The 19,403-nt window shown below is 43.6% G+C and overlaps 1 protein-coding gene across 1 annotated transcript in view; it reads right to left on the reverse strand.

Moving 5' to 3' along the window:
* The window catches only part of CDCP1 (CUB domain containing protein 1), a 131,044-nt gene that overhangs the window by 60,544 nt on the left and 51,097 nt on the right, over positions 1-19,403 (reverse strand). The window contains exon 3 of the mRNA XM_082258409.1: positions 9,278-9,631. Coding sequence (XP_082114535.1) covers positions 9,278-9,631 — 354 coding nt within the window. The remainder of the gene's footprint in view (positions 1-9,277; positions 9,632-19,403) is intronic.

Raw genomic sequence — 19,403 nt, forward strand, 5'->3', positions numbered from 1 at the left:
CTTTCCTGTGATTTTTATTGGAAGTAGATATTGAATGGTCATTATTCTGTATGCCCAGAACATGGGTATTTGTTAAAGCATAAAAGGGGATAAAACACTGTCCTGCTCTGCTTGGGCCTTCACACTAAGAGTTATATACTCCATTTAGAAAAAAAAAAAAAAAAAAAAAAAAAAAAGGACATTTTGTCAATAGCATGGAGAAAGGCCATTTAGAATAGCTGCAACAGCACAAGTTTTAATTCACATTTTACCACAGACAAAATGCACAAAAGATTGGGGGCGTGGCTAGCCGGCGGAGCGCATGGCCGCATTGTGAGATTGTGAGAGTTCCTCTCCTCCACGGGCCATTACACTGATCCACAGCAACAAAGAGCTCCGGAACACCTTACCCCACTTGCCTAATAGCTGCCTCATCAACCCCAGATGTCGGCCAGAAAGTAGAAAGGTCCGGTCAAGCCTGGAAAGATGCCAGACTTCTTCGCACAACGCCGCCAGACAGTCCAAGATGGCGCCGGTGACTCTGCAGGCATGCAGCGTGGCTCCCAGCCACCACACAGCCCGACATCACAGGGCCTCCGGGCACTAAACGGCGGTTCCACAGCCCGGCAAAGAGTAAACCTAGGTGGTCAGATATTACAGATCTCCACCAGGAGGTAAGCCTTTTTGAATCTACCTTGGATGACACTAGAGAGCTGCAGGATTCCATATCAGACTTCCTTACTGCAAACCAGCCAGTCATGGATACTCTATTAAAAGACATGTTGGTCTCCCTTAGATCAACTATTCACGCAGACATTATATCCCTGGCTCAACAATTTAAAACAGACAAAAATGGGGGAGTTTGCCACCACTTTCAATGACCTTGTGGATGCACATAATGACAGGGACACTGATATCCTTCAAATCCAACGCAAATTAGCAGACTTGGAGGACTGTTCCCGACGGAATAATGTTAAAATCCGTGGAATCCCTAAATCTGTCAAACCGCAAGAGTTAAAGGCATACTTCACTGATATCAAAGGAGGCCTTACCTGATGCTCCCCTAGAGGACATAGTCCTCGACCGCATTCATAGGCTCCCTAGGCCTAAACATATTCCTTCTCACCTCCCCAGGGATACCATCGTTCGCATCCACTTTAATCACATAAAAGACCAATTCCTGTCAGCCACTAGACAACGTGAACATTTACCCCCAGCCAGTGTTGGGGGTAACTAGTTACAAAGTAACTGATTACAGTAACTACATTACTTTTTTTGGTAACTAAGTAATGTAACTAGTTACAATACTAATATTGGTAACTACACTACTTTACTAGGCTATAGGAGGTAACTACACTACTTTACTAGGCTATAGGAACACGCTTTCCTGCGTTACCAAAGCCGTGCGATACAATCGTTATTTCGAAGAATTGAGAGGGATGAAGTTTATGACTTTTTGTTGCACTTTGTTTTATTCTGTTTTTTCAGGTTTTGTTCTCATGTTTCCCAAAGCCTGTGTTTATACAATAAACTCTATGCAGAAAGAGTGTCATGTATCTTCTTCTACAGGGTCAATTAAAGCGGTAGTATCATGTTTTTTGGCACTTGACTATAGGTAAGCCTATAATAAGGCTTACCTGTAGGTATAATTAATATCTCCTAAACCGGCACGGTTTAGGAGATATTTGCAGTGCATGCAGCCGCTCAAGCGAGCGGCTCATGCGCTCTGAAGGTCCGGGGGGACCTTCAGTTTTGCTTGCCGGGATCTTGCCGGAAAATCACTCCCGCGCGCATGCACGGGAGTGACGTCATCGCGGCTCCGGCCAATCACAGCGCCGGAGCCGCCGAACCCGGAAGAGACGGCGAGGGATCATGGCGGCGCCCGCAGCAATGTCCGGGGGTCCGTGTCGGGGCTTCGTTCTAAGGTAAGTAATACATAATGAGCTAGTATGCGATGCATACTAGCTCATTTTGCCTTTGTCTTGCAGGTTTTTTTTTTTTTTTTTTTTACTTTTTGGGTTTACAACCGCTTTAAGAAAGAGGAAAGTAAAGTAATAAGTAGGGAAGTTACTTTTCAAATGCAGTAACTAGTAAAGTAATCTTGTTACAATTTACAGAAATAACTAGTAGTTACATTTTTTGAGTAACTACCCCAACACTGCCCCCAGCCTACAGAATCTCTCCTTCTTTGCTGATCTATCAGCCTTCACCATGCAGCAACGGAGGCAATTGGCTAACATAACCAAACCGCTACATAATCATAAGATTACTTACCACTGGCTGTATCCAGCTAAACTCCTCGTCTCCAAAGATGGCGATACTCATGCAATCACTTCCGTTAAAGAAGGGATCCACTTACTGAAAACATGGGGTATCCTAGACCCCCATTACCTAAGATGGAGGACCCCACCACTCGTCCCTACCTTCGAGAGATTCTTCTGATGCTGAAGAAACCCAATTCCGGAGCTCCCCTTTATAGCACTTAACTTTCATGTCTTTGGCCGAGGAGGTCAGCCACTTTGTTTACCTATACAATACCCCTATTGTTTAAGCGATAATTCTATCACACAGGTTCTTCTCAGAATCGTCACTTTATTGTGTTATTTTTGTTTTTTGTCATTTTCTTTGCTACTCATCTTCACTGGTCATCTGCACAAGTCTTGCACCCTACAGCCCAGATCCTGGCGTGTTCCTTCCATCTGAGTGGCCTCGTTCCCGGAAATCGACTACCCTAGTGCAACTTAACACCTGAGGACCTGCTTCTGAGAGGCAATATCTACACCTGTCCCATAATGTCTGATTTCACTTCACCGCTGCACATTTCCACTTCTGTTAACCTGCAGGATGGCCTTTACAATCTCTTCGCTCAATGTGAGGGGCTTGAACAGTCCATACAAAATACAGATGGCTTGGAAAGAAGCCATCAAGTTGAACAGTGATGTTATCTGTTTTCAAGAGACACATTTAGCCTCCCACAAGCCTCCTACCTTTCATAATCCCCTGTTCACACAGGTGTTTACAGCTAACAGACCATCCAAAAAAAGGGGAGTGGCAATAGCCATCAGAAATTCAGTGCATTTCACCCAGCTGGGGTTGTATCTAGACCCGTCTGGTCGATATATTATTTTGCCTTGTACAATTAACAACGTTAAATATACCCTGGTGTCAGTATATCTGCCCAACACGAAACAACTGTCCGCTCTGAACAAAATTTTGAAAAAAGTATCTAAAATGCAACAAGGCCATGTTATTCTCTGCGGACTTGTCAAGCGAGACCAGTATGCATCATCGCAAGGTCACCCTAGCACGCTTTCTTTCTTCTTCGGGTTTGTTTGATGTATGGAGGTGTCAACATTCCACTGAGCGAGACTATACCTTTTTTTCTAGTGTACATTGCTCATATTCACAAAATTGATGCCTTTTTTGTTGATTAGATTTTTGCTGAAAAAAAATATCCAAATCTGATATTAACTATATCACATGGTCAGACCACGCACTGTGTGGGGGCAGTCAGTCTCGAAACGTGGGCCAATAGATGGCAGAATGACGTTTACGCCATTTCTCAACCAGAAAATGTCAAACATATCCTGACAAGCCTCTCGGAATTCTTTAGCATTAACGCCCCGTCGGTGTCTGACCCCTTCACTCTGTGGAATTCCCACAAGGTTTACATTAGAGGGTTCCTATTTCAATTAAGTGCTAGACTTAAAAAAGCAGAGATCTAAACACTTAGATGATTTGCTTTCCACTATCCAATCATTAGAAGACACCAATAAACAACATTCCTCGTCCAGGACCCATGAGCAATTGTTCACGGCCAGGCAGAAGCTACGCGCCCTTCTGACATCCCAATACAACAAAAAAATCAGCTCTCTAAGGCCCTTTTCACACATACGGTCCGTTTAGTTCATCAGTTCAGTCACGTCAAAATGTATCAGTTTTTCCTCCGTTTTTCACCCATTTTTTCATCCGTTTTTCATACATTTTTCATCTGTTTTTTTTTACATCCACTACCAATGCAAAAACTGATGAAAAACGGACCATTTGTCCGTTTACATCCGTTTTTCGTCCAATCCGTTTTTTTGACGGATGAAAAATAGGACATTCAACCGTTCCAAAAAACGTACATTGACGGAAGTGGATGAAAATTGAGGTTAAACGGGTGATAATCCGTTGTCATCCGTTTTTACATAGAGATGCATTGATGTCTGTTTTTCATCTGTCAACGGATTAATAAGAAGGGAAATTGCACCGGGCCCCCCTGTCAAAGAGGGCTCCCAGACTTCCTTTATAAAATAATGTAATCATTTTAAAATTAGTTTTATTATTAAAAAAATAAAGTGTGTGTGGGTATCAGGATATGGAACAGTTAAGCCTGACTTCAGAGGCAAAGAAATGGATGAGGGCTTTTAGCAGATGTTTTATATTTCAGTTTCTCATATTATTTTACTGTTCGAGAGGTTTGTTTTAACATGACTTTGTCACAAGTGGGTAGGACAAGGGAAAAATTTGAAAAAATGTTGGAAAGTGCTAGACAACAGCCCTGACCACTCACAGAATAGGGTACGGAATGTAAAGTAAGTGTGTCAAGAAGGAAAATGCAGCAATTCCAGTGTAGATCACCCTGTAGCAAATCCTAGAGATGAGAGGGTGGGGGGGGGGGGGAAGTGTGAGTACAATTTTAGGGTGCTAGGTGGGAGTGGCAGTAAAATGTGTGACTTTTAGTGTGATACAAGATCTGGTCATACATCGGAGGCTAAGCTCTGAGTGGATACGTTTTAGCACCAAATTTAATACTTTTACACGGTAGTGAATACAATTTAAATATAGCCCTGGTCTTTCACAGTAACAATCTGAGACACAGGATGGCCATGCTGGATTGTATATAAAGTCCAGGCTTCACCTGTCTCCATGGGCTTAACCCTGAAAGGAATAGACTCCATAGTGATGGACCACAGCCTTGGACCTGTACCTTACACCTTTTGCGAAAATGAGTTATCGTGCAGGATCCAGTGCCTGGCTGTCCCCACAGCACGGAATCCAGGTATAGCTCCCATGGTTGACCAGGGTTGTGCCAATCCAGATACCCTGTTTTTTTGGTAGTCTTAGAAGACAGTGTGGAAAAAATAAAAAACACTAGTAAAGCTAAGAGAGATTTCTCTGTGAAGGAAAAGAGGTCCATCACCTTAGGACACTAGAACAAAACTGATGATTCACAGAATGGGGTAGGGTTATAGGGAAGGCATTCAACAGGTGTGTTCTTAAAAGCTTGCCAGTGTCCATTCACCTGAAGGACCAAGCCTAAAACCCAGGGTCTATGAATACTTTGTCCGTGTCCTGTACAATTAAGAAATTATATAAATCTGCTACCAAATTAAAGTAGAACGGTTAGTTCTGCCCAGTTAGTTTTCCTTTTTTGCCACCTTTGTGGCATTAGGAAGGTTTCTTATCCCTTCCTGCCCAATATCATAATAGGAGGTGAGAGGAAATCTCAGGTGAGGGAACTTCGTGGTAGTTACCAGGGTCACAAGAGCTGGTGTCCCCATTTGAAGATTTCTCCTCTATTCCTTTTCTGGTGAGCACTCAAATTTTGGGATTTTCTTTCTCCTTTACTTTTGGTAATAATGGTCAAATAATCTTCATAATGTGGATAAAAACAGCAATAACAACCTGACAGGTGTTTTAAGAGCCGGTTCACATTGACCGCTACAGGACCCGTTCTAATAGGAGCGACACAAGTCGCTCCGACTTAGAAAAAGGGTCCTGTACTATTTTGGGGCGACCTCGGAGCGACTTGCATAGACTTCCATTATGTGAAGTCCCTGCAAGTCGCTCCGAAGTCGTGGTGCAATGTAATGCACAAGTCGCCCCCGAAGTAGTAAGGAGTCGTGTCGCCTCAGTGTGAACCGACTCTTATTCCTCTATGCTCTATATAAAACAACAAAAAAAACACATTTTTACCTTCAAATATACTTTAAATCCCTGTCCTAAAAAATATATATATATATATATATATATATATATATATATATATATATATATATATATATATATATATATATATATATATATACACACACACACACACACACACACACACACACACACACACAATATGTTAGGGTAGTCTAAAACAGCTAAAAATCATTTGGGACAGAGACATAAAACAAAAACAATGCTCAGAAAAATTAATGGAGAAAAAGACATGACTGGTTAAAGAGATCAGCTAATAAAATATCTGTAGACTGCAGTCAATATTCTCTATGTTTTATAAATATCTATATATTTACACAAGTCATCAATCAGAAAGATACCTATTTAGGGCTCGTTCAGACAGACAATTAAGCCCATCCTCCATGCAGAGACTTTGCATTTGGATCTGTGCACCCTTTCCTGCCCACATGTTAAACTTTAATATGCATTTGTGTCTGTGTAGCCACTAATATGGTCTATGGCAGGGTTTCTCAACCAGGGTTCCTCCTGAGGTTGCTAGGGGTTCATTGAGCAATGGGCAATTTCTGCCACTCAGATAAATTCCCAATGACACCATTGTTCCTTTTAGCTATCTATAAGGGGGGAATTCTTCCCAATGATGATAAGAGTAAGGTGTATTCTTCCCACTGACTGTCACACTAGTGTGTCATGAGTTGTAGATTTTTAATTTTTAGCAGGGGTTCTCAGAGACAAGAAATTTATTTCAAGGGTGCCTCTGTGTTGAAATGGTTGAAAAAAGGCTGGTCTATGGACTGCCTGCACACAGCTCAGAGGTGGATGTACATGCATCTGCCAGTGGCTCTGCACTGAGGCTTAATCACCCATCTGAATGAGCCCTTAACCACTTGCCGACCAGTCACATTGACTGTACTGCGGCAAAGTGGTTCGTTATCGTCCAGCGACGTAGACCTACGTCGCTGGACTCCTCCCCCTGTAGGCGGCGCTCGCGCGCCGCTGGAGGCGCGCTCCCGCTGTTTTCAGTCACAGCGGGAGTGGGGCCAGGGGAGGAGCGGCGGCGATCGCCGCTGCTCTTCCCCGATCGTCGGGGAATCCAGTTTGGAGATCCGCCCGCTTGTGTAAACAGAGCGGGCGGATCTCCTCAGTGACAGGAGTGACAAATTGCAGTGTTCAGCATAGCTGAACATGCGATCTGTCTTTATGTCACTCAGTCACCTCCCCCCCCACACGTTAGTAAGCACTAGGCATACATTAACCCCTCCCTCTCCAATAAAATTAACCCCTTCCCTGCCAGTGTCATTTTTACAGTAACAGTGCATATGTATAGCACTGATTACTGCAGTAATGTCACTGGTACCCCCAAAAGTGTCAAAAATGTCAGTCAAGGGTCTGATCTGTCCGCCGCAATGTCGCAGTCCCGCAAAAAAAAATAAAAAAATCGCAGATCGCCGCCATTACTCGATGAAAAATAAAAACACCAAAAATGACAGAAATCTTTCCCTTAGTTAGTAAACGCAATAACTTTTGCGCAAACCAATCAAAATACGCTTATTGGGATTTTTTTTTACCAAACATAGGTAGCAGAAAACAAATTGGCCAAAAATGTAAAAAAATTTTGATTTTTACATTTTTTTTGGGGGGAATTTCATATAAAAAAAATGTTAAAAAGATTGTTATTTTTTCAAAATAAACGCTCTTTTTTTGTTTATAGCGCAAAAAAAGTAAAAATCGCACAGGTGATCAAATACCACCAAAAGAAAGCTCTGTGGGAAAAAAGGACGTAAATTTAGTTTGGGCACGGCATCGCAAGACCGCGCAATTGTCAGTTAAAAGTCGCACAGTGCCGAATCGCAAAAAGTGGCCCAGACGTAAGACAGCAAAATCCTCTGGTTGTAAAGTGGTTAAAATCATGTATTCTGCCTGATACAACCCTCCCAGTGGCGTAGCGTGGGTTGTCAGCACCCGGGGCAAGGCAAGTAATTTGCGCCCCCTAACCCGCGGGATTTTAGCACTCTAGTCTCTTCCACTAGATTAGTTAAAGAAACCCTTACCCCCTAAGCACATGTATTGTTTGTTATGAAAATACTGATGTAATTACTAATTAAAGTAAAATGCATCTAAATACAAGTTTGAAACAAGCAAGCCCCCTTTCAATGCAGAGAGACCAGCGTGCCCCCTTTCAATGCAGAGAGACCAGCGTGCCCCCTTTCAATGCAGAGAGACCAGCGTGCTCCCTTTCAATGCAGAATGACCAGCGTGCTCCCTTTCAATGCAGAGAGACCACCGTGCCCCCTTTAAATGCAGAGAGACCACCGTGCCCCCTTTCAATGCAGAGAGACCACCGTGCCCCCTTTCAATGCAGAGAGACCAGCGTGCTCCCTTTCAATGCAGAATGACCAGCGTGCCCCCTTTCAATAAAGAATGACCAGCGTGCCCCCTTTCAATAAAGAAGGACCAGCGTGCCCCCTTTCAATGCAGAGAGACCAGCGTGCTCCCTTTCAATGCAGAGAGACCAGCGTGCTCCCTTTCAATGCAGAGAGACCAGCGTGCTCCCTTTCAATGCAGAATGACCAGCGTGCCCCCTTTCAATAAAGAAGGACCAGCGTGCCCCCTTTCAATGCAGACAGACCAGCATGCCCCCTTCAATGCAGAGAGACTTACCTGCAGCGGCGGCTTCTCCTCAGTTCCCTGCATCTCCTCGAGTCCTCCCACCTCCTCCTCGGCCAATGGCATGCGTTCGCCTTTCGACCAATCAGGAAGCGGGTCTGGGACCCGCTTCCTGATTGGCCAGGAGGATCTGTGTGACAATAGCAAATTTTCATTCGCTATTGTCACACAATGGGTGGGCTCGGGGCGCACTGCTCTGCGCCCCGGGTCCACCTTTTTTGAAGCCTATTAGAGCCTCTGGCTCTAATCAGGTGATTAAAAAAAAAAAACCCACTCTGTGACAGCGCCAGGCTGCTGAGTTACTCGCTGCTAAATTGACCGAGCAGTGAGGAGAGGCAGCATAGGCGGGGCTTGGCTTGCAACGCCACCCCACCCTACACCAATGGACAGGTGAGGCACAGTCCAACCCCCGCCCCGACCCGCCATTTTCAGCCATAGGGTGGCCGCGCTGGACATCTCCCAGCCTAAAGATGGAGGCAGCCGCAGACAGTGTGTGAAATGAGTCAGACAGACAGAGTGATATTGCAGATGCGCCCCCCCAAATGTTGCGCCCGGTGCGGCCGGCCCCCCCTGCACCCCCCACGCTACGCCACTGAACCCTCCCAAGTTGATTTATAGAAGCTTCATAGAAGATTTTTACAAAAGGTACTCTAAAATCTTATTTAACATTAAAACATACTTTGGATGGAGGATCGGTTCACCACATTGAACACAGGGTCTTTAATGCTCTGATCCCAAGGCAGATTTAGAGCAACGACACCTCTTTCATGGACTTTAATTCGAGAGATAGTTCCATTCCTGCAGAAGGTTCCAATGTTGACGGGTATTTCACCTGAGAAAGTGCTGATCTTGAATTGTAAAAGGTCTGGACAATTATCTGAAGGATGGATCTGTTGTAGCCATGGATTAGAGAAGCCAAGTACAAGACCATTACGCTGGGTGGCTGATATGTGCCATAAAAATGTCCGATTTAAGCCATTTAAATTTGAAGGTAGCAGGCTTACATTTAAAGGACAAGCACCAGAATCACAACCTAGAAAAAAGAACAAAAAATAAAAATGTAGACTAGAACTGAAAGACCAACACGATATTAAAGTGAGCCTGTGCCCACACTATACATACTACATTATTTACTCATTCTGAAAAAGCATGAGCTTAGGAGTGTTCGGACAAGGCATTCACAAACACACCTGATACAACTTTACAACAAGCCCTCACCTTTGTAGCTATAGGTATTGTGGAAAAAATTGTGTTCAAGAGCTGTGAAGATTAAATCTTGCCAGTCTGCCAGCTCCCTAATATAAACACACAGCAGATGCTTTTTTATTTATTTTTTTATGGCACCTCAAATGCGGTGCAGTTTTGTTGTAAATAAATCGCATGGCAATCGCAGCAAACAGCATAGCATGAAGCTTGTCATCCAAAAAGGAGCAGAAGTCTCTTTTGGGCAACAAGCTGTACGCAATGCAGTTTGCCACGACATTCGCTGCAAAACCACACTGCGTTTGAGGTGCCATTAAGAATGAATGGCACTCAAAACACGTGTGGTGCATCTTGCCACTAATGCAGTGCAATTTGCAGCGATTCTGCCCACGATCCCAAATCGGCAGATGTGAACTGAACCCTCACTTTTGAGTCTTTATTGTGAACTCCTAGGATCTTTGAGGATGCAATACTTCACAGTACATGCAGCTAGAGGTCAGAGATGGCTTGTTTCAGGCTAGGTTTACTTCATCAGATTTTTATGTATTTTTTTACTTAAAAGTATAACTCTAGGCAAAACTTTTTTTTTTTTTCATTTTGGGTAGAGCAAGGGAGGGTTATAACCCGTCAGATTATTATTTATTTATTTTTTTGCCATCTGTGTCCCCATTGGGGAGATTTCCTTTTATTTCCTGTCCCATAGCCAAACAGGAAGTGAGAGGAAATCTCTGTGAATCAAGGAAACTCCTTGGGGTCCCCTAGGTCACCAGAACTAGTGTCCCCATTGGAAGATTTCCCCTCTATTACTTTTCTGGGGACAACCCAAAATTTAGGATTTTCTTTTACTTTCACTTTCAATGATAATGGTAAACAGGACAAACAGGAGTTCTAATCTCCACTCTATCCAAAACTAAGAAAAAAGTTTTGCCTTTGGTTATAATTTAAGAATTATGAAGTATTACAGTGTAAAGAAAACATAAAAGAAGCACTTGCAACTAATAACAGCAATTTATATATATATAGCACATTAACAATAAATGAAAACGATCCACAGTATGGACAAGAGGTTACAATAAAGCAGTGGCGGCTGGTGTTCCATGGGCGGGGAGGGGGGGGGGGGCTGGCAGATGGATCACACCAGCTCCAGCCCGCACACCCATTTCCCCCCCCCCCCCGTCACCGGCTCACTCACCCTGGGCAGGCAGCAGCGGGGACGACGGCTTTCCCCTGCGTCTCTTCCGTGGGTCGGGCTTCCCCTGCGTCTCCTCCCTGGCCAATAGCATGGCTTCTCCTTTCGGCCAATCTGGAAACGGGTCCCAGGACCCGCTTCCTGATTGGCCAGGAGGAAAAGGAGCGTGGCAATAGCGAATATTCATTCGCTATTGTCACACAACTGGGTGGGCTCAGGGCGCAGTGCTCTGCGCCCCGGACCCACCCTTTTTTGAAGCCTATTCGAGCCTCTGGCTGTAATCACGTGCTTAAAAAAAAAAAAAAAAAACCCCATTGGAATCCATGCATCCAGCGCCCTGCATGTAGACTAGAGGGCCCGGACACATGGATAGGGGGGAGGGGGGCAGCGCCCCTGCGCCCCTAATGGACGGGCCGCCACTGCGATAAAGTAATGTTATAATAAACATGACAGGACATGAGATTACATAATACATAATGTGATAATACAATGCATCATATTTTGATCAGATTTACAGTTTAAGTAGCGTAACTTGGATGCAAGGTTTGTATTTTACACAGAGCGAAAATCATACTGGAACCGCACCATAATCGTTTGGGATCCTTTTCCAGCATCGCGCCGCACTCAGTCTCGTTAATGTGAACAGGCACTATCGAAAAAATGTGTTTTTCATCTGAAATCGAACTAGTGTGAATAGAGCCTCAAAGCTCTTGCTCATAGAATAAGCTCACTGCTTATTAAAATACAGTTAGACTCATAAATGCTACATAATCATTATAGACTGCCTAAGTACAGCCAATTAGTAGCTCTAACAGTAGCATATTTCACTGACAAACAGAAAAATGATCACAGAAATCCACCCAATACCCATTCACTTTAGTTACACCACTGCCTTGGTAGGTTTTTTAGTGCCGTCATGAAAGATCCTCCAATGGTAAAGGTCTGAAACAATATTCTCATCTACTGTCACACACACTGTAATCCAATAGGTGCATGGTTAACTCAAACCCATTTACTCAACCACTTCAGCTCCGGAAGGTTTACCCCCCTTCACGACCAGGCCATTTTTTGCGATACGGCACTGTGTTATTTTAACTGACAATTGGGTGGTCACGCGATGCAAATTGATGTCCTTTCTTTCCCCCACAAATAGAGCTTTCTTTTAGTGGTATTTGATCACCTGTGCCTTTTTTTTTTTTGCACTATGAATAAATAAAAAAAAAAAAAAAAAAAAAAAGACCGACAATTTTGAAAAAAAAACAAAAAAAAAAAAAACAAAAAACAATATTTTTTACTTTCGGCGATACAACATATCCAATAAAAAAAATGTAAACTGCAATATTGCTGTGGTCAAAATTGGACACCTGACACTATTTGGGGACCAGTGACACGAATACATAAAATGATAAAATAAAAAGCAGGTGAGTCTTCTGTCAGACAGGCAGGGAGAGATCAGTAGTTTCAGCTAAGCTGAAACTGCGATCTGTCTGTGCCCGTCACAGAACCATCCCCCCACACAGTCAGTAAGCACTTTAGGCATACATTTAAGCAATTTGATCACCTCCAGTATTAACCCCTTCCCTGCCAGCGTCATTTATACAGTATCAGTGCATATTATTTAGCACTGATTACTGTATTAATGTCACTGGTCCCCAAAAAGTGTCAAAAATGTCAGTTAGGGGTCCGATCTGTCCGCTGCAATATCGCAGTCCTGCTAAAAATCGCTGATCGCCGCCATAACTTATAATAAATAAATAAAAAGTCCAAAAATCTATCCCGTAGTTTGTAAACGCTATAACTTTTGCGCAAATAAAATAAAATACGCTTTTTGGGATTTTTTTATATACCAAAAATATGAAGCAGAATACAAAATTAGCCTAAACTGATAAAAAAAATTAATTTTTAAAAATGTTTTATTGGGAATGTTTTATAGCAGAAAGTAAAAAATATGGCGTTTTTCAAAAATTGTCGCTCTTTTTTGTTTATAGCGCAAAAACCGCAGGCGATCAAATACCACCAAAAGAAAGCTCTATTTGTGGGAAAAAAAGGACATCAATTGTATTTGGGTACAGCATTGCACGACCGCGCAATTTCCCGTTAAAGTAACGCAGTGCCGAATTGCAAAAAATGGCCTAGTCATTAAGGGGGGTAAAACCTTCCGGAGCTGAAGTGGTTAAAGGGGGTAAGTCTTCCGAAGGTCAAGTGGTTAAGGTAGCCATGCACTATACAACCTGGATTGTACAATCTTCTTTAGATCGACCTTTAGCTATGTAATGGAAGGGTCAGCCTGATTTGATATAAATTGTGTGGATTGCTCAGGTGGGTCTTGCTAGAATTCTAGTAAATCTAAAGGAAATTGTACAGTGATTGTATAGTCAGATTGCATTGTATATGGCCAGCTTTATAGAAATACATGTGTAGGAGTGATCGGAGAAACACAACAGTTTGACTTTTAGGCCCCATTTACATCTGGTGTAGTGGGAATTCAAGTTTTTCTTTCCCATTTTGATTTCAATAGGCTGCACCACGTGCATCAAATGAGGCAAGGGGCATGGGGCACTTTGGCGTGTTTTGCCAAAGTGCACGTTTTTGCACATAGCAAAAATGAGAATCTCTGTACAATCTCCTTTAAATTTACCAAAACTATTTAAGAATAGGAGAATACACCTATCTATCCAATCACACTGTATCTAATCGCTTGACATATACCAAGAAGTAATGGAGGAGTTTTTAACCGAACGAGGTAAGGCCTGTCCTAGAGTATATAAAAAGCTTTTTATTTTCTGCAACAGAGGTATATGAATGGAATATTGGTACACAGGACAGCTGGAATTTAGAAAACAAAAAAGTAACCTTAGCCTTTAAAAAATTCTCCTTTCTTCTTGTGGCTCCCGAATACTCTTTTCTACACTAGAAAAGAAATCTATGCGAGTGCTCTTCCCACAATATGCACAATTCAAGAGCTTCCCTAAGGCTGCAGTCACATGTCAGCGTATTGATCGAATCGCGGTAACATCGCGCAAAAAAAAAAAAAACGCAGGACGCATTACGCTCCAAAGAAGCTTTTTTTTGCGCGATGTTACCGCGATTCGCAGGCGGAAATCGCGGCAACATCGCACAGCGTTTGGGGTGCTATTGCAAATGACGGGCAACGCACATGCGTCCCATGATTTGCAATGATTTCTGGATGGCGGGCGGAATTGTGGCAATTCTGCCCGCGATCAATACGCTGACATGTGAATGCAGCCTAACTGTTCTGGGAGCCACCATCACCCTGAAATACAGGCCTGGCGCATTTGTTAAAACAACAGTCTGAAAAATGTAAATTGCTCTGGTTTTATCAAACCTTACGTAAGGCCACTTAATCAGAGACCCCACTAACAACAGAATTTATCAAACATATTGGCAACCTTCTTAAACCTACCACCAGAAGAAACCTGGCTTTGCATCCAAAATAGCTGAATGAGCACTAACAAGGTGATCCTGGGCGAGAATTGGAGGGAGAGCCAATTCAAAGTTCTGCACTAAGCCCAAGAGGTCTTCGATGTTCGACCTAAATCAGCTTTGAGTAAGTACATGGTTATCAGCATTCCCAAAATGCCACAAACAACAGCCCAACCTCACTCACTCAGGGTGGCAATGCTCACCCATTGAGACTTTTTGCCAGATAACCACCTGCTATATAAATAGCATTCCAGGGTCTTCTATGCCCATCTACTTGACTATTACACTTTGGGCGAAATTTACTAAAACAGGTGCACACAGAATCTGGTGCTGCTGTGCATAGTGACCAATAAGACCCTGTTCACACTGGGGCGACGCTACTTGCCGGGGCGACCTCAGCGGAGCGGCCGGCACAGACTTCATATCATTGAAGTCAATGCAGGTCACTCCAGGTCGCCCGAAAGAAGCTCCGGACCCTTTTTCTAAGTCGGAGCGACTTGTGTCGCTCCTATTAGAACGGGTCCACAGCTACTCTATGGCAGGCGACCTACGGCCTGACAGGTCGCCCCACTGTGAACGGAGTCTTAGCTTACAGGTTTAAGGCCCCTTTCACACTTGTGCAACCTAAAAGTCACGCGAGTTTGCTGCAATTCTTTGCTGCGATTTTGACTGGACTTAAACAATGCTTGTGCAATCCTGAGGTCTATGGACCTCAAAACGCATCAAAATCGGACCAAAGTAATGCAGGAACTACTTTGAAGTTGCACTGATATGAACGGTATGCATTGGAAATCATGGTGTAGGACTTGTCATGCGACTTTGCAGTTATAAGTCACAGGACAAGTCACACAAGTGTGAAAAGGGCCTTATTGACACAGTTTGATTTAAGAAGCTGTAGTTAAAAGCGGTTATTATGCACAGCAGCACCAGATTCTGTGTGCAAAAGTTTTAATAAATCTCCCCCTATGTTCCAAATGTATTTGGGGAACCACAGAAGGGAATAATTTGTTTGGAAATCTACTGGTTATTGGGAGTAAAAAAGAAAAATACTAACTAGATGGGTTCAACCCAATCCCACACTATAGAAGACATGAAAGCAATGCTATTCAGGCTTCTCCTAAGGCAAGCTATACATTGTTCGAACCTCAGCTAGTTCAGCAGGAACCGGCCGAGATTCGAAACATGTATAGGCAGGCTGAATGTACCCAAGTTGATTGATCGATCAACTTGGGTAAAACCAGCATGCCCGGTTTTACCTGCAATTATCGCTAGCAGCTGCTATAGCCGCTAGCAATAATCACTGTCTTATCCCAGCAGGGAAGACTTCCCCTGCTGGGAGAAGACAATGGCCCGGCAAGGGGGGATTTGCACATCAGCACTGTCTGTGTTGAAGGGGGAATCAAGCTAATTTCTTTCATGCAACCCATGGTAGCAGGAAAGAAATTTGCCCTGTGTATGGCCAGCCTAACTGACAAAATGAACACCTCAAGAAACAAAAGACGCTTGTGTAGCACCCTACAAGGTAGGTGCTAGGAAAAGTATAGTGGGCCTTGTCTGCCTAACAGCAGGGCCATGATTTTCAGCTGGGCTGTCATGTCTCCTAGGTGTGGCTGTTAAAACTGGGGAGTCTCCCCACTGTACTTAATGGGAGGGTTCTCATTGGGCAGTGGAGGAAACCCAGCCAATGGTTCACTCAGGCCTGTATCTACCCCAGAAAGGCAGATTCTGCTGCATGGCATTCTAGGAGTGGGTATAAGTTTGAGGGGAGCACATGACGCAGCATCTTTGGCGGGAAGCAGAGTCCCAGGAGGGAGAGTATGGCTGTCTCTCCTCCTGTGAGAGGAATCGGGTGTCTCGTGTGGTTGCAGGAGGGGACAGAAGGCTGAGCTGAGCTGCAGAGAGGATCCGGTGTGGCGAGGACCAGAGGAGCTGAGAGGGGTCGAGTTTCAGGAAATCAATGTTTTTCAAGCGCCAGCAAGCGTTGGTCGGCACCCAGCTGGCGTCAAGACAGCAATGAAAGGCATTTTTCTTCAAGTGTCCCATTTTGTACCTAGTTGAGCCAGAGGAGTATCACACTCATTCCCTTCTCCCATTCCTATATCAAATAAACAAAACAAACCAAAGATCTGACTCAAATCTCACACTTGGGTATTCAGCTTAAATGGGCTGAAAGTGTTACCGGTAACCATGACAGACCCACATCAGGCCCAATGCCTGGAAAATCTGCCACACTTGGAATTGCCCATTGACCAACTTAGTGACATTTTGGCCACTTTTATGCATACCAAATCATATACCAAAAAACTGAAGAGTACACTAAGGCATCTGGAAGTACCCTAAACAGTTGTATACTGTATACTTCTGGTGATTGCAAAACCACTCACCTCTCGGCCAATAGCCCCATCCTCATCAGTTTATTGGTCCAAACCAATCATTAGGTGGGAAATGTACTAAACAGTAATGCTTATTGTGTTCAGGTAAAATTAGGTCTCATGCACACAGACACTTAGCAGCTCTTATGTGCCGAGACATAAAATGCCCAGTGCTTTGGCACCTGGGGAGCCGCACGTGCCGTGTACAGTAACCAATACAAGTGAATGGATGTACGTGGCTGTGCACAGGTAAAACGCCAAAGGCTTTTGAATCAGTGTTTACCCGGGCATGCGGCTCTTTTCCCCAAACATGAAAGCAGCACGTTAGGGATAAAAGCTGCACACGCTGGTAAACACTGATGAAAAATATATCAGCATTCAACCAAGCAGGTCCTTTACAGCCATTCACTTGTATTGGTGGCTGTATGCAGTACCTGTGGCTGCCTGGGTATTGTCAGAAAGCACCGGGAACTTTATGTCTCAGCAAACGGAACTGCTAAACAATTCATGTGCACAAGGCCTTATGCGGTTTTCAACAATACTTTTATTCCAAAACTATTTGTAATGTCGTTAAGATGCTTCTGTCTTGGACTATAACATTTATCAATCTTCAATCTGTTTAGGCACATAAGCTATAGCACTGTACTGCCCTTATGAACAAAGGCATGGCTGTTCTGTTTTGTCTTTATATTATTATTCTTTTTTTGCGATTCTTTTTTTGTCTTTATATATTTTAGTAAACATTGGCAAATATCTCTGCTATCTCTGGCTAAACAATGTAACTCTACTAAATCTACCAGTAGTGTTTAAAGAGGACCTTCACATGCCGACCCAAACCCCCCATTTTTTTTCTTCCCCCGCTTACTGGGTGGTGTGTTAATTATATTTCAGATATTCACCCACCCAAAGGATCCAGCACTGTCCCGTTAGCCATTAAGGACCGAGCCCATTTTTGACACATGTTGTTCACAAGGTAAAATCTTTTTTTTTTTTGCTAGAAAACTACTTGGAACCCCCAAACATTATATATTTTTTTAACAAAGACTCTGGAGAATAAAATGGCAGTCATTGCAATATTTTTTGTCACGCGGTATTTGCGCAGCGGTCTTTCAAACGCCATTTCACTGCATTTACATAAACCGCAAAGTTAGCCCATGTCACGCCGAGTAAATAGATACCCAACATGTTACGGTTTAAAATTGCACAAACGCGGAATGGCGACAAACTATGGTTAATAAAAATCTCCATAGGCGACGCTTTAAAAAATTTTATCGGTAATGAGTTTAGAGAGTTAGAGAGTGGCTCTTTTTTTAAGAAAATTGCTCTCGCTCTGGTTGATCGCGGCGATACCTCACATTTGTGGTTTGATTTCATTTGCGGGCGTGACTTGCGTATACGTTTTCTTTCGTGCGCGAGCTCGCGGCCACGGGGGGGGGGGGGGGGCTGCGGTTAACATTTTTTTTTCCTATTTATTTTAAATATTTTTTTTTAATTTCAGCACAGGTTTTTGAAAAAAATAAATAAATCTAATCACTTTTATTGCTGTCACAAGCCATGTAAACATCCCTTGTGACAGCAATATGCAGTGACAGGTACTCATTTAGAGGGATCAGGGGTCTAAAAGACCCTAGACCCCTCCACTACACTTCAATGTATTCAAAATGCTAAAACTGCATTTTTAAATACTATCATTTTTTAAATTCGGAGCCTTTAGCCGCCAAGTAACCCAGACGTGACGTCATGGACGCCGCCTCTGGGTTATGTCATCGGAGACCCGATCAAAGCCGCATCCGGCTTTGATCGGGACTCCAACCAGCTGGCGGGTATGCCGGCTGGTTGCTCGGGTCTCCCTGTGGAAGGCGGCGGGAGGAGGGGGGGGTGCGTCCCCTCCAGCTCACTGGGGTAACGATCGAGCAGCTCCCGAGCCGCATCGGTCATTACCGCCTGAAAGCTGACCGCCAGTTCTCTAAAAAAATGGTACTGGGATGATGCCTCTAGCTGCAGGTATCACCCCAGTACAGCCACTTATTGCAGCCAACATAGGTCTACGTCAATTTGCGGTAAGAGGGATCCTCTCATCCTCTGCCACCATCTGGTCCTGTTCCACCATGTTGTTTATGACATCATCGAGGGGGAGGGGGCGAGCACACGTTTTTATTAAAAAAAAAAAAAAGAGGCTATCACTAATCGTGTAGAGGAGGGGAGGAGGAAAGTACTTACAGAGAGTAAAGAACGCCTTTATTATCATGTATGTTGCCTAACGTTCATGCACGGTTACAAAATGACAGAGGTTATGTTATGTAGATGAAAAAGAAAAACAAGCTTTAAAAAAAGTCCCTTTTCATATTGTGAGTGCTGCCTGTCTGCTGGCCATCTCATTCCAGAACTTTCTGGATTCCCTGCATGCTTGGCAACTTCTTCTTTGATTTTCTAGGACTACATATCCCATGGTACCTTGCTGCCTGCCAGCGATGATTCCTGTACTGACTATGGCTCCTTAAACTCCTCCTCCAAGCACTTCTGTAGCTCAGACAGTGGTGCATATTTATAAGGCCTAGTGAAGATATACTACTAGTGATGCAGTTGCACATCTGTGC

The sequence above is a fragment of the Pelophylax lessonae genome, assembly GCF_965119305.1.
Source record: "Pelophylax lessonae genome assembly, chromosome: 5".
Lineage (NCBI taxonomy): Eukaryota > Metazoa > Chordata > Amphibia > Anura > Ranidae > Pelophylax > Pelophylax lessonae.